Source organism: Staurois parvus, unplaced genomic scaffold (genome assembly GCF_062004578.1).
Source record: "Staurois parvus isolate SC_StPar_1 unplaced genomic scaffold, SC_StPar_1.0 ptg001028l, whole genome shotgun sequence".
Classification (NCBI taxonomy): domain Eukaryota; kingdom Metazoa; phylum Chordata; class Amphibia; order Anura; family Ranidae; genus Staurois; species Staurois parvus.
Window position 1 is genome coordinate 241,307 of NW_028318824.1, and position 22,696 is coordinate 264,002.

At 42.2% G+C, this 22,696-nt stretch overlaps 1 protein-coding gene across 3 annotated transcripts in view; it reads right to left on the bottom strand.

Annotated features, from left to right (window-relative positions):
- TBC1D19 (TBC1 domain family member 19) overlaps positions 1 to 22,696 on the bottom strand; it is a 222,241-nt gene that overhangs the window by 16,012 nt on the left and 183,533 nt on the right. For all 3 annotated transcript variants that reach the window (XM_089657792.1, XM_089657793.1, XM_089657791.1), the window contains 5 exons: positions 18,023 to 18,067; positions 13,561 to 13,593; positions 11,727 to 11,836; positions 6,726 to 6,817; positions 5,288 to 5,403 (listed from right to left, as the gene is read on the bottom strand). In XM_089657792.1, coding sequence (XP_089513918.1) covers positions 5,288 to 5,403; positions 6,726 to 6,817; positions 11,727 to 11,836; positions 13,561 to 13,593; positions 18,023 to 18,067 — 396 coding nt within the window. The remainder of the gene's footprint in view (positions 1 to 5,287; positions 5,404 to 6,725; positions 6,818 to 11,726; positions 11,837 to 13,560; positions 13,594 to 18,022; positions 18,068 to 22,696) is intronic.

The window sequence follows — 22,696 nt, forward strand, 5'->3', positions numbered from 1 at the left end:
AAGGAATTTGCCAAGGGCAGCATCTTTCAAGGGGGCAGCAGAATTTTTCAGGGGGGCAGCTCCGCCCTCCTAAAGAAGGGATGGAAGAAGAGACACACACAGCATGGGGACCAGGTGGGATCTGAGAGAGGCTGTGGGCTGCTTGATGGTATATGCAGAGCCTGACTCTTGTTCCCGGCGATGTCTGGAGCTGTGAAGGTGAGTGTCTTCTCTCTTGCCAGGGTATGGGGGGGGGATTGCTAGTGTATGGGGGGCGGTGCTAGTGGAAGGCTCTTTTCTCAGGTGGGGGGGATGGGGTGGTGTTGGTCAATGTCAGGCATTCTTCGTGGGGGAGGGGGGTGTTTGTCGGTGTTAGGGTCTCTCTCCATTGGGGGTACAGGAGCCAATTTTTGTGTTGCCTAGGGCAGCACGAAACCTAAATACACCACTGACAAGGGGGCAAAGTTCCACTGACCACCAGCACAAGGGGGCAAAGTTCCACTGACCACCAGCACAAGGGGGCATATTTCCACTGACCACCAGCACAAGGGGGCAAAGTTCCATTCACCACTATCACAAGGGGGCAAAGTTCCACTGACCACCAGCACTAGGAAGCAAAGTTCCACTGACCACCAGTACAAGGGGGCAAAGTTCCACTGACCTCCAGTACAAGGGGGTAAAGTTCCACTGACCACCAGCACAAGGGGGCAAAGTTCCACTGACCACCAGCACAAGCTAAAATCTTGTGTTAATAAAATTGAATGTATTACAACTCACAGCCAGTCCAATATATATATCCTTGGCAGCGCACTGACTGCCCATGCGAAAGCTCAGAAGAGTTGCGGCTAATGAGACGAGGCTCATAACGTCATCGCCTGGCGCCGCTACTCCTATCCGAGCATGCGCATGGCCCCTATGTGTGCTGTTATCTGATGCCCGGCTGCTGGGGCAACTTGGCTCACATGCCAACAGAGAGGGCTCTGCATGCATACTGCGGCATGCATGCCATAGGTTCGCCACCGCTGGCCTAGGTGATTGAGATGCAAGGGGAAGCGGGGCCTAAAAGCTTACTATTCACATAGTGGAACAGAGGAGGGGTGGAGTGGAGGGATAACGTTTTGGAGGATGAAGATCTGCTTTAAATTCTCTATATGACCAAAGATTGGTACATTTCAGAAACTATCTTTCCATCATTTGAGAACCACATCCTTAAGTACTGAAAAGGATTAGGAGATATATATTTTTTTTAGTAACACTTGTTAAAATATTTTATTAATGTATGACTGAGTAAATGCACAATACTCAGCATAAATATATCAAATCTTTGAAAAAAAAAATTCTTAGCAAGCAACCCTGACGGCTACATAGACCGATACTTTAAAATAGTATCAAGTGATTACCTGCGAGTGATCAACCCTGGATACAGACTGCATTCAGGGCTGATTATTCACAGGTAATCGATTCATGACTTTTACATGCGAGCAGCCGCAATTAGTTGCAGTAGCTGTCAGCCTCCTATTGCTTTTAATGCTTCCACCCCCAGCTAATCATCGAGAACTTCCACTGGGTCTTTCGCATTTTAAAGCTAAGGCCCCATTCGCAAGTGTGAATAGGGTCTAAATGTATCAGTTTTTTTAATATTTTCCTGTGCCCTGTTCGCTTTTACTCTCTTTGTATCAGCTGAATCATCGCTGAGGATCTACAGGAACTGCTGTTACTGCTACACCTTATGGACTTTGTAGAATTTATGGGCTGACAAATTACATAAGAGATTATATCATGTTAACTACTCTTGTATACTATTATGTGCCCTGGATGAAGATTGTTAAAATACCTTGTTTTATGGATTCTAATCATAGAAATCACAAAACAGACTAATGTGTGGATCGGTGGAATGCAGAATACATGAGTAAACAGCTGCGGAATCCAGCAATAGAGGAAATGGAAGGGAGAAAGTGGCTTCAGAAACACGCAAGGTTTGTAGTACACTCTGAGAAGGCAGCCTGCTGATAAAATGCCGGCCAGCAGACACCAGCTACCATCTGGGGTGATCATTCATACGTGTCCTCCAGCTGACACCACACGCATGACTTACTCTGCCAATTAGCAAACTTATACGTGAATGGGATATGTAAGGACCTTTTCCAAACTTTAATAAAGCAGACTGATACTATACTATTTTTAATTAAATGGCGTCTCACATATGTTAAGAAAATTAGAGCTTTTAGCATAAAGGGAACCTGACTATCACCGTCTCATACAAGATTCCCGTTCCTGTGCCGTTTGCTGCTATTGCTTGACTCCTAATGGTTCTACTACTGAGACAGATTAGACAGCACCCCACACGGCGAGGAACGTGAAGAAGTCTCAGCTTCCCAAACTTGATGGAAACCTTAGCCATGGCAGGTAAAAGCCATTACACTTACACAAAATGCAATCAAAATACATTTAGGGTTTATTCACACCAGAAAGTGGTGAAGGAAACCCATGTTCCCTGTGCATTTCCCACATTGTGTTCAAAGCGCACTGTGTGTACGATCTGCTGCCAGTGTCAATATAATCCTAACAACATCCCAAACACAGATCCCAAACTCCATGCATTTGCCTGCACTTCCAATTTCAGCTTATTCATAAAGGGTCCTTTCATAGGGGCAATCCAAACATACCTGACTGGATGGTACATGTTTTTTTATAGACTGGTGGATGTCAATGGACTTGTGTTCGTTTCACCCATCTACCTCCAGGTCTGATCAGGCCGGCTAAAAAAAATGGAGAAGAACTGCGTTCTCTTCTATTTTGGAGAACCAGATCGGAGGTAGCTAGGTGAAAAAAGAACAGCAGACTCCATTTACCCCTGGACACCCATAGAGCAGATCGGGGTCTGTCCATGTACGTTCTGCATAAACTGAGCGGATACGGACCTGTCATCCGTTTCACTCTGCTTTGAGAGTGGATCCCCTGCTGATTGGAATGCAAACTGCCCATGTAAAAGGGGCCAAAGGCTTTGCAAATGAAACTAGAAACTGATTGGTTGTCATAAACAGCTGCTCCAGATTATTCCTTCTCCAGTCTTAGTAACTTCCCTTCTATGCATCAAACATGTTTAGGACATGTGTACACTCACACTTGGGCTGATATCAAATCTAAAATGCAGAAAAAGTGGTCTGGGAAGTATAAACAACTTTTATGCCTCCCAGATCACATTTCCGTGTGTTTAGATGTCCCTGCTTTAAAACAGGATTAGCCACATTTACATGTGTTTTGCTGTGTTTAGCATTTCTAATAAGTTCCAGAATTCTATTTTCTCTAAATGCAGCTAAACTGACCACATCTAAATGAAGGTAATTGCTCAGTGTGATTGCAACTACTGAAAAATTATATTACATTCATGTACTTGCATTCAGAAATGTCCTCAGAAAGCATATACACGCAGGATTGACAATGCCAGTGTGAATAATGCCTTATACATATAGAGACATTCTAACTGGCTGTAAGTATACCTAAAATTCGTACTTCAGTAAAGGGTGGATATCAATGGGCTACTCAAGCATTCCCTGCCAAACTGACCCCATAACAAAGTCTTACTCCTTTGCAGTGTTCATTATAGTAAGTAAAAAAATCCATCAGGATAAGGCCCCTGCATATTGGATTTACAGGTGAGATGAACTGGACGCTAAAGTGAATGCATTTTGTTGTCTGAGGAGCTGAAAGTATAAAAAAAAAAAGCTGGTGGGCAGTTCAGCAATCTACCCTGAAGAGATATATTAGCTTTTGGTAAACTTATCCTTTAAACAAAAATCCACTAAGTATATATGAAGGCTAATTTGTTTCTTAGTTTAAAGTAAAGTGGAGAGGGATTAGGAAACCTGTCAGGTTTTTATTGCTGTTTGTGTCCCCATCAGGGAGATTTAAGCCTGGATCGATATTTGGCTGGTTCAGAAGGGACCGGTAGAGTTTGATACATGTATTGGCAGGGTGGTTGTACCAAAGTCAATCTACTGATCGACTTCTGTACAACCGCCCTGTTGGAAAAATTCTGCTCAATCAACCAGAGGAGCTGATCAGTGTACTACGATGGCGGAAAAGTCTCCCCACTGTCAAAATACAGAGGGAGGATTCTTCCATCCACCTCGAATGTATGGATGAGGGAATCGGGTTAGTTTTATTCATTCAAATTGCTGGTTGAATCATCTACGGGCTGCCTTATAATCTCTATTTGTCCTGGTGACCATTATCAACAAAAGTCAACATTTTTCATGGTCACCAGAAAAGGAATACAGAAGAAATCTTCCAAAGGGGGCACTAATTCTGGTGACCCTGGTGACTACTAGGAATTTCCCTCACTTTATGTTGTAGCTATGGGACAGAAAGTGAAGAAAAATTGCTCCAAGGGGATACAAATGGGATAAAAACATGACAGTTGTTATAACTATTCCTTAAAGCAGAACTCCACCCAAAAGGGGAAAAGGGGAAGTTCCACTTTAAGGACTGGTCCCCAGCTCCCCGTGAAGAATTGGCACTTTCACCCTTGTGGAAAGGGGGGGGTGGTCGGGCATTTGAGCGCGTATACTCTCCTTCCGCACCACCTAGGTGAGTGGAAGTTCTCCTCCCCTCCCCCATCCCTGCAGTCTTCTGGGATACATGAGAGGTCCCAGAAGACTGCAGGACCATTCACAACGCGCAGTGCTGCTTGCGCATGACCAGTGGGCACCCGGGTGTGAAGCCACAAGCTGTCACAGCTGGGTGCCCACACTTACATTGCTGGCCCCGTGGAAAAAGGACAGCTGGTGAACCCGGCTGAGATGAAGACACTGGATCATGGGACAGGTGAGTGGCTGTTTTTTAAACTGCTGACTTTTGTTGTTTTCAGAGGAGACTGGAGAACCGCTTTAACCTATCTAAAAATTTTTAAAAATGTTTTGCCTTCAGTTGTATTTTAATCGGCCATTCACTGTGAATTGTGTAGACTACAGCCTATGGAGAAAACAGACTCACACACTTGCTCACAGCTTGCCATTAAAACGAAAAACAGGACACAGGTGCCCAAAGACTGCTGAACCACCATGCTTCCCATCACACGCTTCAACATCTTCCTTCATATTTTATACAGAATACAATTTCTTGTCTTGTTCTTCAATTCTTCTTTTATTTAGATAAAGCACAAGAGATTTGCTGAACCTGGAGTCAAGCTTTCCCTGTTTACATAATATTTATATTAGCAACAGAGCAATATGTGGCTTGCTCTGGATTTAGTTAACAAACATTAATATTACAAATAGTAAATAATATAAACCAGAGATAATCCTACCAGCAAGAATTTCCAAGGAATTATAGCCAAGGATTCTGTCCCACAATAGCAGCAGCTGATCAGTAGCCAAATAGCCAGAAAACGCTCGAACCATCCACTTGAACGAGATGCGTAAACTGAAACAGCAAACAAATGAAAAAAAAAAGGAGGTCTGCTAACAGCCTCAAGAAGAACAATATTTAAATCCCAACTCCGGGAAAATTTCCCAGAAAACTGGAAAATTCTCCCTTGCAGAGGGGCTGCTCCACGCCAAGGGTTCATTGCTTGTGCATTCTAGGGAAGTGTAAAAGCACTTTCACTTACTTGATCTTCCTTTTCCCTGGCAGGCAGTACTCCCCTTATGCTCCAGTGGTGGATGGTCCCTCTGTGCCACAATGTCCAATGTAAGGCTATGGACCCTGCATCGGTCAAGATGACGTCAAGACCTCAGACGGCTGGAGCATAGGGAAGAGGACGTTGCACACAGGAGGGGACCAGTCTAGCAGCACAGCGGAGAGAGGGGTTAGGTAAATGAATCCTTGCATTGTGAGCACAACCCCACTACAAGGGAGAATTTTCAGGTCTGTCAGAGTTAGCTCTTAAACCTGCTTCAATTGCTGCATAATAATTAATCTAAAACATTTTTGCAGCTAAAAGAATTAAACTTACTAAATAGCATAAGTTGCTGAAAACTTTGCCATGCTCATAGCTCCAGGTTCTGAAATGTACCCCCCTTTCCTGCACAATCTTCCAATTCAATGGGTTCATTTCTACAATCTGTTTATAGGCCAGAGAGCATTTCATTCAGCTTATGAGTCTGATTGATGACCATTAAATAATGGTGCTTATCACCCTAAAAAATAAATCACCAATGGCTAAACATCTAGCTTACCTGGGAAACACCATTTTTGCACTAAAGACACTCTGATTTGTATGCCTCATATACTAAGGGATATGTTACTTTCTCAGTGATTAAACCAAAGTAAGAAACTGAGGCACTTCTTTGGCTAAGATCACACTGCAGCAGTCTCTGACAAGCAATCTGCGGTTAATCACTTTTCAGAGAGCAGCTAGGCAATGGCACCCAGATGTTCAGGAGGGTATCCTGCCTTCTTGCATGCCTGCTTTTATTTTTATGCAAACACAATTTTGAATAAAACTAACATGCTGCAACCATAAACTAAGCATTTACCTTGCGTTTGCAGCAAGGCTCCTTTCACTTGAATGGGCGATATTGATAAGCTGTACTGCCTTGGAAACTCGACAAGCTGAAATAAATTTGCCACGATTCTTTGCATTGTGTCACAGCATTTGTGCAGCCCCCTTGGTTGTATGTTAGGTGTGAAAGAGGCCTTATAGCTGTAGATTTTCACACCATAATACATTGACTGTCATAAGGATAACACACTGTAGATAGGCACCCCTTCCCCTTCCAGAAAAAAAAATCCCAAAAACCTACGGTTGTGCGCCAATCTCTCGGAGATGATAGAAAAGCTGTGGGAGATGTGTCTGAAGAAGACTCTCAAACAGAAGACACAGAGACATTATTCCCTAGAAAACATACAGGAATAAGGTTATCTTTGTACTGTGGAACATAGAATGGAAAAACACAAAGTACTGTATAACACTTCAAGGAAAGCCTGCCTACTGATACTCTATGTAAACAGATCAAACTGCGCAAATTCCCAGTGCCTCTAACGTACAAAGCTGCAAATATTAAAGAGGATATCCTCTCTTCACATAAACTTTGTTAAATAAAATATTGTGCTCTGTATAACAGTTTTACAAACTCCACTTGTCAATACTTATTCACTATGAAAAACCTAGCCCCTGGAAGATGTCTTTTGATGACGAAACGGGTCAGGCGGAGCCTCCCTCTGATGTTATCGTGCTGTCGACCATCTTGGAAGTGTTTTTTTTTAATGCTTTTCAGTACCCTACTGGTTGTAAGTAGGATTTTTATTTGCACAAATAAAGGAAGTCAAACTTATTGCACTATGAGAGGCATGTTTTTTCTTTCATGATACCATTTGACATTGTATTGGAGTTCACATTTTGGTTTGTGAAGCTTGGGAGATTCTTGATCTGGGCATGGCATGGAGAATTGGATGACACCCTATATTGCAATGCTGGTTGAGACCCCCTATAATTAAGGGGTGTCTGCTTCTGGTAAGCCTCCATTTATTCACTCGGTGATGGTGCACACGTTGGCCAAAAATCAGGAAAATAGAATTCACGGCCTCAATATTATATTTACAGTATTGGAACACGACTTCACTAATGGTTGTGGAGCTTTATATCCATGCAAACTTTACTGTGTTTTTGTATGGACTATATGTCACTATTTGTTTTTTACTGATTTGATCACTTTTCATAGGTATGTGTGACTTCATAGTGAATATGTATTGACAAGTGGAGTTTGTAAAACTGTTATACAGAGCACAATATTTTATTTAATAATGGTGCTCTATGCTTAACTACATGTTAAAATAAAAGGAAAATACTTCTCTATTCCTATCAAGCTGTAATTATTAGTTTGATAAAACATAAAAACTATTCCCCTGGTGACACAAGAAAAAAAAAAAAAAAGGACAAAGGGAAGTATGAAGCCCTTAACCAACCATATTAATCGTGATACTCACAGAAGACTAGCCTTGAATTTACTGACAATTTCCATCTAAGACTAACCACTTGCCCTCCACAGGATTTATCCCCCTTCGTGACCAGGCCATATTTTGCAATAGAGCCCTGCGTTACTTTAACTGGCAATTGCGCAGTCATGCAACGCTGCATCCAAATGAAATGTATGTCCTATTTTTCCCACAAAAGGAGCTTTCTTTCAGTGGTATTTGAACGCCTCTACATTTTAAATTTAAAAAAAAAAAAAAAAAAAAAGGGACAAAAAAAATATATATTTTTGACTTTTTGATATAAAACATATCCAGTCAAAAAAAAAATTAAATTTCATCATAATGTTTTTGCTAAAATAAATCCCAATATGTGTAAATTTACTGGTTTACGTGAGTTATAGCGTCTACAAATGGCGGTATATATACTGGAATTTTTTTATACTAGTAATGGCGGTGATGGCAGCGGGACTGTGGGATTGCGGCGAGCATTCTGATACTGGGGGGTGGGGAACTGTCGCTGACATTCCCAGTGAAACTAATACACTAATCAGTGATAATAAAAAGCACTGACACTGTACTAATGACACTGAGCAGGAAGGCTTTAACATCTGGGGTGAGCAAAGGGTTAACTGTGTGCTGTGTGTGTTTTACTGCGTGCTGTGTGTGTTTTACTGTGTACTCTGCAAGGCAGAGCAATACAAAGCAGTGTGCTGGAGCTGACAGGGGAGACATCTGTATTGTTTACATACAGACCTCTCCCCTGTCAGTATTCCTTGGCAATCACCAGATGCCGTTGGGGAATCTCTGGCTGGGACCCGGAAATCGATAGCTGTAGCCGCCAATGGCATCGCAGGTAGGGCACCCACCCACCCCCTACCCAGAAATACATAATCATATATATATATATATATATATATATATATATACACACACACACACACAATGATTTTGCGCAGCCCTGCCACCCTGTAGCAGCAGCTCTGCTATAGGGCGGTCAGGAAGCAGCTTATCTGGAGCTCAATAAGCATCACTGATGCATTGTGGTAACCTGCAGTAAAACATAGATTTTACCACATGATACGATTTGCATCTCCATCATACAGCAAGGCACAACAACAGGTTTGCATTGTGTTGTGCTGCCAAAAATGTGTTAGGTATTTTTTTTGTGTGTTGAGTTTTGCTGCCAGCCCATTCAAAGTGACTGGACTGCCCTAACGCAACAAAACATGTTGAATTAAAGCAACATGTAGTGGAAAATGGCCCTACATTTCTTTTTGACAAATAGTTTATTAGTTTTGATTCAGAACATTCTAATATAATAAAGGGCATATAAAATGAAATCAGTGCATACTTGAAAATGAAAAGGTAAAAAATGTTTAGATAACAATATCACCACCTCAGCCCCCCGTACTTGATCTTGCTCTGTGCCCGTCTGCAGTCCCTCCCCCTGTCTCACGGGCTTGGCAGAGAGAAGCAGAAGTCACTGGCTCCCTCTGCTGTCACTTAAATCCCATAACCAGGAGCGGGGTAATGAGGATTGGGGCTGCTCAATGCAATTCCACTGCACAGAGCAGGTAAGTATACCAGGTTTGTTATTTAAAAAAAAAATGTTTGACTGTGCAATCATTTACAGTTTACTTACAATCACTTTAATATGTGGCAGCACAGTGGCTAAATGGTTAGCACTTCCGCCTGGCAGTACTAGGGTCGTTGGTTCGAATCCCACCAACGGCACCACCTGCCTGGAGTTTGCATGTTCTCCCTGTGCCTGCGTATGTTTCCTCCGGGTACTCCGGTTTCTTCCAACACTCCAAAGACATGCTGGTAGGTTAATTGGATCCTGTCTAAATTGCCCTAATATGTGTATGTATGAATGTAAGTTAGGGACCTCAGATTGTACACTCCTTGAGGGTTAGGGACTGATGTGAATGTACAATATATATGTGTAAAGCGCTGCGTAAATTGATGGCGCTATATAAATACCTGAAATAAATAAATAATAAATAAATGTGTTAGGTCACCATTAGATTGCTTAGATATAAAAAAGGCTGGTGGATTATACCAAGGTATAGCCAGAATGGAACAATCAGTTTTTAGTTTTGGAAGTATTTTTTTTTGTCTCTTCTGTAAGGACAGACATATTACTGTTGGCTATAATTAAATAAATAGCTGTTGTCATTCCTGCTGCACTTCTTGATAGTTGGCTGTAAGTATATAACTTCTGTGGTGTGGGCACAGCTTGTTCCTTCTCAATGTCCTTCCAGATTGGGTATAAAAAGCCTTGGCTTCATTTATTCAAGTGAGGCTGACTTCAGTGAAAGTCAGCCTGATGCTATTCCAATGCTGTGCTGCTGTTTGCATTTAGCTCCATTACCAATAACCTCACAGCCTCAGAGTCATTCATATTTTCATACACTATATTGCCTAACTTATCAAGACGCCTGCCTTTACACACACATGAACTTTAATGGCATCCCAGCCTTGGTTTGTAGGGTTCAATATTGAGTTGGCCCACCCTTTGCAACTATAACAGCTTCAACTCTTCTGGGAAGGCTGTCCACAAGGTTTAGGAGTGTGTCTATGGGAATGTTTGACCATTCTTTCAGAAGTGCATTTGTGAGGTCAGGCATTGGTGTCGAACGAGAAGGCCTGGCTCGCAGTCTCCAGTTTAATTCATCCCAAAGGCGTTCTAGTGGGTTGAGGTCAGGACTCTGTGCATGCCAGTCAAGTTCCTCCACCCCAAACTCGCTCATCCATGTCGTTAAGGACCTTGCTTTATACACTGGTGCGCAGTCATAGAACAAGAAGAGGCCATCCCCAAACTGTTCCCAGAAGGTTGGGAGCATGACATTGTCCAAAGTGTCTTAGTATGCTGACACCTTAAGAGTTCCCTTCATTGGATCTAAGGGGCCAAGTTAAACCTCTGAAAAAACAACCCCACACCATAATCCTCCCTCCACCAAACTTTACACTTGGCACAATGGAATCAGGCAAGTACTGTTCTCCCGGCAACTGCCAAACCTAGACACATCCATTGGGTTGCCAGACAGAGAAGCGTGATTCGTCACTCCAGAGAACACATCTTCACTGCTCTAGAGTCCAGTGGTGGCGTGCTAACACCACTGCATCTGATGCTTTGCATTGCACTTGGTGATGTAAGGCTTGGATGCAGCTGCCCAGCCATGGACACCCATTCCATAAAGCTCTCTACACAGTGTTGTTGTGCTAGTCTGAAAGCCAAATGAAGTTTGGAAGTCTTTAGCTATTGACTCTGCAGACAGTTGGTGACTTCTGCACACTTCAGCATGCGCTGATCCTTCTCTGTCATTTTACGTGGCCTACCACTTTGTGGCTGAGTTGCTGCTGTTCCCAGTTGCTTCCAATTTGTTATAATACCACTAACAATTGACCGTGGAATATTTAGTAGCAAGGAAATTTCATGGATGGACTTTTTGCAAAAGCGGCAACCTAGCACAGCACCACACTTGAATTCACTAAGCTCATGAGAGCGACCGACTCTTTCACGAATGTTTGTAGAAGCAGTCTGCATGCCTAGGTGCTTGATTGTATACACCTGTGGCCGTGGAGGTGATTGGAACACCTGAATCCAATGATTTGGAGGGGTGTCCCAATACTTTTAGCAATATAGTGTATATAGGCATCTGGGCCATTAGGGGGACATTAGGAAGGATTGGGCTTTAAATGACCATTAGTCTATGCTCTACTGCTTGTTCTATAACAAAATAATCCTATCAGTACTTATTATCCACCCTATAGCTTTACACACTGCTCGATGTCCTAGTGCTCAACGTAGCTTGATAGTAACTCACAGATATGTGTGAAGAGATGGAGTGGAGTCGAAAGAAGAAGCGCACATACATCTCCCGAAACACTTGATATAGTCTGGCGGGCTCAGGATACAGGAAACATAAAGGGGCAACTGAAAACACAGAAGTTAGAAATATATGAGAATAATGAGAATAGCCCATTTCTTGGACAACATGGCTGATTCTTAACTTCTGTCCTTACATGTTCATTTGGTGAAAAGTGACAAAGTTCCCTACTAGTCCACCCCCAACCCATTTATATAAAACATCACTGCACTCCCCAGCTGCTCCGTCACAGCAGATGCAAATAACTGATGCCTCTGGTTATGGGAATCTGTGACCTTTTAAAAAAGAAATGCAGTTAGATTCTGAGATGTGCAAGCATGTCAGCCATTTGGTGCATGGTGCACAATCCTGATGGCCACCTATAAGGCAGTGTCATAGTCAGTCAAATACATTTCTAAACCAACAGCTACTCATCAATGGACATTTACAAATACAATCTTCATATTAGCTGTGTCTCTTGTGTTTTTAAAGGTCTAGTCTAACCTTGTCTAATCTTGTTTATAAAAGACTCCCAGATACACTTATGTCAATAATGATAATAAATCAGAAAATATATATGCTGCGCCTTCCTGTGATACTTGCACCAAAACTCATCATCAAATAAATAATAACATCATGATAAACAATACAGCAAAATATTTTCTTAAAATCACATAACATAAAATGTCTGCAATAATGACAGGAAAAATGACAGGATTCTATTTCAATATGTCACTTTCTTTACTAGGCTGTGATCCATAGATGTACATAGTGGCTGTGCTCAGATAACTGACACCCAGGAGCTGCACAGGATGAATGTTCAGCCTTGCATAAACAACCATGGTCCCAAAGCTTTATGTATGCTCTTTCTGGACAGGAAAAAACTATAATTAAAATTCCATACTGACTCTGTCATGAAAATGTCACATTTACCTGCAGGAACTTCCTTCTGTAAAAAACTGCTTGTGGTGTTTCTAAACCCTTGTGTCATATGCAGCTTCTCTTGTCATGTACTGACATTTAATATTTTACGAAGATTAAGCACCCAGCTCGTTTGTGAAATCATTTGTGTTGTTTAGCTTTTTGTAAACGTGAGCAGTCATCAAAAATTCAATTACAAAGCTACTGTACATTCAGATGTTTGCATTATAGGACTGTGTGTTACAGAAAAAACGCAAAATGTACCTTTTATGGGGATGTATAGTAAAACATACCTAAAACACACCACAGTACAACTGAAAAAATATGGAGCCCAAATAAAGTCATCACTGATACCTAAACCACAGTAGGTATCTGTATCGACCAGAATATCAACTTTTAAATGTTTCTTCCTATATTTCTTTATGTAGGAACAGCCATAATATCACTTGTTGTCTTCAACTGTATGTGACCGCACTAGAGACTGTGGCGCATCCGGGGAATGTTTTTTGTGTACATGGTGTATTGTCTAACAAACCAGCGTAGAAACAAATGCATAGAGACTTTAAATGTAGCAGCGAGGAACATCTAACAAGGTGCTATATCTTAAAAAATTGTATTGACCTTTTTCTATAAGAAAGCATTTAGCAAAATTGCATAATTACAATAAAACCAGATTAGATGTATACATAGAGCAATCCATCATACATTCACTGTTTAATAAAGTCATCACTGGAACAAAGAAACACCAGAACCTCCAGTTCTGTGGACCATACCATAACAAACAATAAGTGTGCTGATTCAAAGCGTGTGGTGGCCAGATTGACTGCAGTCACATCTTGGTAAAGCTTCTGTTAGTTTACGTTTCACTTACCGTACATTGAAAAGCCATGAAATGGAATTACCCCTATAAAACATAAGATATACAATGCATTAATACTCCAACATAAAAACCACTTGACATTCTATACAAGATTATATCTAAGGTCGTTTCGTTTTGTATCAGATGTTCAAAGTAATGATAACTAAATTGATGGTGCTGCTTTATACTACCTTGCAAAACCTGGTTGTTATTCTAAAACAGCTGTCAGGGTTGAAATATACAGCATATTATATAACCAGAGGAAATAACAAAGCATCCATGTTGTTTTTTCATTAGACCAAGATGCTGTGCTTTTTGCTTGCAGGGAAGACTAAAGATGACCCTGCCCTTAGCAGGGATCACATACACAGGAAAAAAAGTCATTGTCACAAGCATCATCATGTGATGTAATTACAAAGTGGGTCCTGATGCTAAAAGAGATATGCTATTGATTTACCACTACAAAGGATGGAGTTTACAAATCTCTAATTTCAGAAAAAACCCTGTTCCAAAATGTGTGCTTTGCTAGGAAATAAAACCATAAAGCTTTTGTTCATTTTTCTTGATCCTTTAGAGGATTATGGGATTCTGTAACTCTGTCTCTTTGCGTTGTTACATTGTGTTTAGCCTCCACTTCCAGTCCCTGCATCAAAGGCTGCTGAATAAAATGATAGCAAACCAAATAAAAAGTGTTTTATAACTTTGTTTGCAAGCTGTATGTACAGCGGGTAAACTAAGTATTGAACACGTCACCATTTTTCTTGGCAAATATCATTCTAAAGGTGCTGTAGACATTAAATATTTACCACATGTTAGTATCAACCCATGCAATTGAGTTATATGTAATAAAATGGAATGACACAGGGAAAGCGTATTGAACACATGAAGAAAAGGAGGTGCAAAAAGGCATGGAAAGCCAAGACACCAGCTGACACCTATCAGTAATTAGAAAGCAATCCTGCCCCTCGTCAGTGCAAATTAATATCAGCTGATATCAGTCTCAACTGATGGCCTATAAAAAGCTGTCTCATAACCAAGGTGTCACACAAGAAATCTCATGATGGGTAAAAGCAAAGAGCTCTCTCAAGACCTTCACAACCTTTTTATGCAAAACATACTGATGGCATTGGTTATAGAAGGATTTCTAAACTTCTGAATGTTCCAGTGAGCACTGTTAGCGCCATAATCTGGAAATGGAAATAACATCATTTTACAATAAACTGGTCCCGACCAGGTGCTCCTCGCAAGACTTCTGCCAGAGGAGTGAAAAGAATTATCAGAAGAGTTGTCTAAGAGCTAAGAACCACTTGTGGAGAGTTTCAGAAAGACCTAGAATTAGCAGGTACAATTGTTTCTAAGAAAATAATAGGTAATGCCTGTATGCATGTTCACCACAGAAGACATTGCTGAAGAAAAAGTATGCTGAAGCTTGTTTAACTGTTGTGCAGCAAACTTTAGACAAGCCTGTGAAATACTGGGAGAATACAGTCTGGTCAGATGAGACCAAAATTTAACTCTTTGGATGCTATAATACACACCATATTTGGAGTTTGAATATCTCTGTACATTGCCCTAAAAACACCATACCAACAGTGAGGTTTGGAGGTGGGAACATCATGGTGCAGGGCTGTGTTTCAGCATACAGTACTGGCAAACTTCATGTCATTGAAGCAAGGATAAATAGAAAAATGTACCAAGACATTTTTGATAAAAATCTGCTGCCATCTACCATGATGATGAAACAAGGGTGGACATTTCAGCAAGACAATGATCCCAAACACAGAGCCAAGGAAACTCTCAATTGGTTTTGAAGAAAGAAAATAAAGATGCTAGAATGGCCCAGCCAATCACCTGACTTGAATACAATAGAAAATCTATGGAAAGAACTAAAGATCAGAGTTCATAGAAGAGTCCCATGGAACCTTCAAGATTTGAAGATTGTTTGTTTGTCATTCCATTTTATTACACATAACTTAATTTCGGAACTTATTTGTTTTGGTTTCTTTGTATGTATAGATTGCATGGGTTGTTACCGACATGTGGTGAAAATTTCATGTCAATAGCATTAGAAACGTGTTCAATACTTATTTTGCCCGCTGTAAAATATAAACTGTTTTCTTTTTTTTAACCGCCTCACCCGCCATATAGTAATATGATGGACGCAAGGCGGTTCTCTCGTTCTGGGAGGACGTCATATGACATCAGTGTAGACTATCAGTGCCCATCAGTGCAGCCTCATTAGCGCACATCAGTGAAGGAGAAAAATCACTTATTTACAAAATTTTATAACAAAAACTAAGAAAAAAACTTTTTTTTTTTCAACATTTCAGTGGTTTTTGGTTTAAGAAAAAATAAACTCAGAGGTGATTAAATACCACGAAAATAAAGCTCTACATGTCACAAAAAAATTATAAAAATTTCATATGGGTACAGTGTTGCGTGACCGCGCAATTGTCATTCAAAGTGCAACAGCGCTGAAAGTTGGAAATTGGCCTGGGCAGGAACGGGGTATATGTGCCCTGTAGGCTAGTGGTTAAAGACATGTTTATTGAGCTTGATAACCGCTTCCCGTCCACCCTATAGCAGAAATATTGCTGCAGGGTGGCACGGGTGAGCAAAATCATGTATGTATACTTGATTTTGCATTTTCCGGGTAGAGGGTGTGCGTGCGCCCTATGCGCTCCACCATTCACAGCCCCGGCGGTCGAACACCGGGTCCTGGCTGGTGATTACTGAGGATTACCAAAGGGGAGAGACCTGAGTATAAACAACACAGATCTCTCACCTGTCAGCTCCTGCACACTGCTTTGTATGGCTCTGCATAGCAGAGCCATACAAAGCAGTGTGTTTACAGTGAAGCACACACACAGCCCCATAGTAACACAGCACACAGTTAATCCTTTGATCGGCCCACGTTAACCCCTTCCTGCCCAGTGCCATTAGTACAGTGTCAGTGTTTTTTATTAGCACTGATCACTGTATTGGTGTCACTGGGGATGTCAGTAATACCAAGTCAGTTCCCCCCCAGTGTCAGAATGCCCGCCGCAGTCCCACTATAAGTCACTGATCCCTGCCATTACTAGTAAAAAAAAAATATTCCACCATTTGTAAATGCTATAACTTTCACATAAACCAATTAATTTACACATACTGTATTGGGATTTTTTTTAGCAAAGACATGTAGCAGAATACATTTTAGCCTAAATTTATGACGAAATTTGATTTTTTAAATTTTTTTACTGAACATGTTTAACAGCAAAAAGTCAAAAATATTGTTTTTTTCCTCAAAATTGGTGGTCTTTTTTAACTGCTTTAACAGTAAAGAACTCTTTCAGCAATCTAAAGGTTAAACCTTCTAACCTGGCATGTTGACTGTGTGTCCTCTTTAGGGATCTAGGGAGTAAACAGTTTATTACAGTTACTGGATTGTAAACTGTAATCATATCCCCAATTATGTGCCTCGTCTCCTGAGTGAATAACTGTAATCTATATTACCGATCCTCATATCGGAGGTCCTCTATCCCCCCTAATAATTGTGTTGCCTGCCGCTAAACTCCTATTCAACAGTCTATTTCCTGAGTATTAGTGACCGAAAGTAAACTTTATAATCAAGATAATGCCAAACCAGTGTTGTGTAAAGGGGTAGAATTATTGATTTATCTTTTGAATATATGCCCTTTATAATGCATGAGAGGCTTCTGCTAGCTTTGTTAGCTGCAGATTGGCATTGCATGTTATTGCTAAGTCTGTGATCTACAAGCACCCCCAGATCCTTTTCCATCACTGCTTCTCCCAGGGGGAGTGTAATTTACATTACAAATCTTTTGGCAAGTAATGTGTACTTTGCATGTGTATGCCATACGCTGATTACATATTGACACGGTCTGCATAGCGACTTTTTACCTGCAGTCTCCCCTGAGAAGTCTAAGGTGACTGTTAAAATATGCCCTGCCACACATGCTGGCATGTTAACTCTTTATTGGGGAACAAACAACAATAACTGAGAGAACTGGCCACACAAGGAATGACATCCCCTTAAAGACCCCCTAAAATACTTTTAATGTTTTACCTACCAAACATTTTGTAATTCTGTACAGCCAGCCTTGTGATTTAAAAATATTTAACAAACTGCAAAGCCAAGCAAGTGACATGCATGCCTGCTGGTAATCAATTCATCTTCCTGGTTCAGCAATGATTTTTAAGTCACCTGTCTTCCTCCGCATAGGAGAGTGAATGAGTCTCTTTTTCAGAGAGCAGGGTGACCATCCTGTCTGACAGAGGGTTCTGTATCACAAGAAGGACTTTCCAAAATTACAAATTATTTGTCAGGTAAACATATATGTATTTTGGCTGCATATTTAGCTTTTTTTGCCAGCAGTTTAATGCTATAATGCAGATGGAACCGATCCTATCAGCTACTGATATTTGTGTAGTTTCCTTATCTTCCACTAGAGGATGACAAAGCACAGCTTACCATTTGGCGGATAGACAACTGCAAACTCTTCTAAGCCAAGTTTGCCTACGATTAAGAGGGAAAGTTACTTTATCCAGATGCCAAACCGATATAGACAGAGAAAAATTCTTACTAGCAATTTAATTAGTCATACTTAATGAAAACAGGCTCAACAAACAGAGAAGATGACAGCCATTAGTCAGGTGTTTACCATGCAAAGCGTCAATCTATACATAAACAGAAGTGAAATGTTTATTGGCTGCTGTCTATTAAATAGAATGATTCAAATATACTGTATTAAACAAAAAAAAATACAATATATTGATATGTTTCTCAAGTCACTTTATGCTAAACATGACTGTCATTTTGCCCTAATGCAGTTCAGTCTATACACCATATGACTGCATACCAAGGTATTTGTAATAAGGATGGTTCCTAAACAGGAGCGGACTGACCATTTGGAAACTAGGGCACTGCCCGAGGGCCCGGGGTCAGTAGGGGGCCCCATGAGATGCCCCTGGTACCTTTTTCATAGGCTTTTTTGAGTGTGGGCAAGGACACAGGGGCCACATGATCCCCTTTTGCCCGGGAGCCCCATGAGTTGTCAGTCCGCCCCTGTTCCTAAAGAAAATAGTACATGTATATTAAGACTGTTCCGTGATCAGCAAATCACATCAGCCTCCTTTAATTAATATATTTTAGAGTCATGGGCATTCATAAGCAAAGAGAACAACATTCAAGGAACAGCAAACAAACAATGCACAGCGGTTTACATCTAATAGCTTTTAATGACATTTATATTATCTAAGAGTATCGGAAGCTTTGTATAACTTAAAATGCAAGATCATCTTTCTAACAATGTCTAACAAAAAACGATTTGCAATGTGCTCTTCATAATTTCAGTTATATATAGGTATTTGTCTAATGATCTATTTTCTAAAAAATGCAAGCTTGAATCACCCTAACCCAAATTCAGCTGCAAGCCATATGACAGTGCAGTGTTTGTAGCTCACAGCAATCTAAGGTAGACATAAGGAAGTTTTATTTATTTACTCAAAAGCTGAAATTTATCTTAAAAAAAGCATTCTCTATAGCTTTAGTGAGCTAAGTTACTTGTAACGAAGGATGTCTCACATTGTTCAGGCAACTGAATCCTGCAGAAATCTGTGCAAGGAGGAGGGATGCCCTGTCCTGTTCCTGCTGCTGAGCTTCCAATGCTGTGCAATGTGAAGCTGCTGTGAATGAAGTTCCCAACGGGGCAGACTGACGATTTGGAAACTCGGGCACTGCCCGAGGGCCCGGGGTCAGTAGGGGGCCCCATGAGATGCCCCTGGTACCTTTTTCATAGGCTTTTTTTGAGTTTGGGCAATAACACAGGGGCCCCATGATCCCCTATTGCCCGGGGGCCCCAAGAGTTGTCAGTCCGCCCCTGGTTCCCAATGAGGGCCTGCCCGCTCATTCTCCATTAAGAAACATTCTTTCATTGCTTTTACTGCCTGTAACACGATATGTGAATGGGAGAGAGTCTGATAGGTCACAAGACTCTCTCTCATTCACAGATCATGTTACAGGCAGTGGAATTAATGCAAGAATATTTCGCAATGGAGTAAGAGGGAGGAAGGAGCAGATCTTCACTGGAAACTTTTCACAGCAGCTTAACAGAAGATCTTACCTATTAACCCATGCAGTGCTAGAAGTTTAGCAGCAGGAAGAGGACAGGCCTTCCTACCCAGAAGATTTCCACAGGATCCAGCTGCCTGCACAATGTTGGACATCCTTCATAACAGGTAAGTTAACTCAGTAAAGCTAAGAAGGATTTTTTTTTTTATGACTAAACTTCAGGAGAGTACTGTTTGGGTTGGCTGGCTTCAATATTTTTAGTCACAGACCTTGATGCAGATAAGGACTTGACTGACTTTAAGTGTATGTCTAGCCAAAACATTTATTTTTTTAGCATTGAATCAAGAGAGGGAAGACAGAAACCCCTGTCAGGTTTTACTGCTATCAGGGGCTCTCTTAGAAATATTTCCCTTCACTTGTCTACAGCTGATGAGAATGGTTGCAGCGAAAATCTGCACAGGGACACAGAGATAAAAAGATGGCAGGGGTTTTAACAATCCCCTACTTAACTAAAAATGTTGAGGGGCGTGGTCTGCCGTGATCCAAGATGGCTGAGTGATCCAGGAGCTCCTGCCAGCCAGAGACCCTGCACAGCTTAAGCACAAGGAGTGGGTGAGAAACGGACTTAAAAAGATGGGGAGAGCGGACCGGAATGCCTCTGGCTCCCATTCCCGCTCCCCGCGGGTGCATAGACCTCAGCAATCCCGCCATATTCAGGCATTTTTCCTCTCACAGCAGGGGGACAGGCCACATGCAGCTTCTCCCTCACCCCACCTCCCTTCTTCCTCAGCTGCAGTGTGCTCTCATAGCACAAGGAACACAGACACAGGGGCTGACACAGAGTCCATTCCACAACATGACCTCTCATCAGATTCCTGCTCACTCTCTCTGAGAGATCTACAGGCTGTGGCTGCAGATATTAAAGCCACCTTTACTACAGCCCTCAGTGAATTAAGGGAAGATCTCCATATGCTTCATACCAGACTGGAGGAGGTGGAATCCCTAAGCAGATCTAACTCAGACTCCATATTGAAGATTCAGCAGTTGTCAGCTTCCCGCACAGCACATATTCAGAATTTCTACAGGCAGATTGAAGACCTGGATAATAAGGGTCCCAGGCACAACATCAGAATGCGTGGCCTACCTGAATCTGTAGAACAACGTGACATCCCTAAAACTGTCATTGCAATCTTTAATGATCTGCTGGGTCGCCCTCCTGCTGCACCCATAGATTTGGAACGTGCACACAGATCACTTCACCCCAGGAACAGAGATTCGGACCCACCCAGAGATGTGGTTTGTTGTTTGGTCAGCTTTCCACTTAAGGAAGACATCCTCAAAAGAGCAAGAGAGGAGACACCTTTTATTTCAGGGAAACAAGATTCACATGTTCCAAGATCTCTCCTCCATCACCCTGCAACAAAGGCGAGACCTTCGCCACCTGCTGGACATTCTACGCTCCCATAACATACCATATAGGTGGCGATTTCCATTCTGTCTCTCTGCTCAGGTTCAGGGGCGTACCGCCTACCTGCGAGTTCCAGAAGACCTCCCCAGCTTCTGTGCCACCTTGGACATTCCTCTAGTGGAGCTTCCTGACTGGCACAGATTAATGCGTCTTCCACCTGCTCCAGCATCTAACAGTGTGCCTAGTGAAACGGAAGGACAAGATCTCCTTCCTCGCCGACGCCGTTCGGCCCCCTCCACACCTCCAAGAATTCCTACCAGAGGCCCTACAACCTCTAACAGCCCTACTGCCTCTCCAGCGCACCGTAAACCCTGCTATGAGGCCTGAGGGCCCTCCTGTGGCCTCCTTCCTAACCCTCTCTCACCAGCAATACTCGTCTGAATAAGACTTTGTTCGGTCCCTCCCATCCGGCTCTTGCGTCAAGTTGGTGGCTCTCAGTGTCTCCTGAGATTTCTGCATGGAACATTCTCCTTCTTGTTTCTAGAGCCTTCCCCATCAACCCCACACCTCATCTGCCTTTGTGAAGGTCCTCCAGCGGTTTCCAGGGCGGTCTTTTATCTCATCCTACCAAGTCCAAAGACCCCTACGCACACCGCCCCAACCGCAATGAAAGACTGCCACTCTTGCCGCACCTCTACAGTGACCTCTCTGTCCTCTCCCCCCCCCCCCCCATGATATAGCCATAACACTGATTTTTCCCTGCCTTAGTTGATTGGGAGAGGATTTCTTAACACTTACCATGCCCTTCCAGTATTGCTTTTACAGCTAGGTCTGCTGTATGGAGCCTTTGTAGAGTCTTTGTGTTTAGATCCTTCAAGCTCCCCCTTAGCTGATCCTATCATTGGCTCCCCAGGGACCCTCCGCAGGCTTTACACCAGTCAGAGGCTGATTTTATAACTGCTGGTATACCTGCCTATGTTTCAGTTCCTGCTCCCTTACATTTCCCCATAGCGTCCCTTATTGGAGGTTGGTTGTCTTAACTAATTTAAATTTATTTGTAGGGATAGGGAGGACCCGGTATGGGTGTTTAGCGTTGGAGGATGGGGGGGCCTGGGCTATAGGTGGTCCTTCTGTTTGTCTTGCTTGTACTCTGACATTTTGCAATCAACTATCACCTCGTCATTCCGCCCTACTGATATATCCTGCGGGGCCGGACCCCCTTCTCTCCCCCCAAAGGCATATCTTAATTCCGGTCTTTTTCCTTGCACTATTTAACAGTTGCCATTTTCTATGGTTCTTATTGAACCCCCCGGGCCTAGCTCCCCTCCCCTTGCCCAACTCCTGTTTTCCTTCTTTTTTTTTTTCCCTGTTTTTTGACATGAGGTGCTACTTGATTCTTCATTGGCTGTTGAGCTGGATGGGGGCCTGATGGGAGGGACTACCATGTTCTTCGAGGAAAGTGCGGTATCAGGGTGTCCCTTGACATTTCATGGATCCAACTTTAGACTCGCTCTCGCTCGAAGATATGGCGCCTAGATGCTTCCCTTCTTTCAGATGTGGCTAATGAAGCTGAAATTCGCACCCACTTGACGGATTACTTTTTGCTTAATCAAACCCCAGATACATCCCCGTTAACCCAGTGGGAGGCTCATCAATGCGTTATCAGA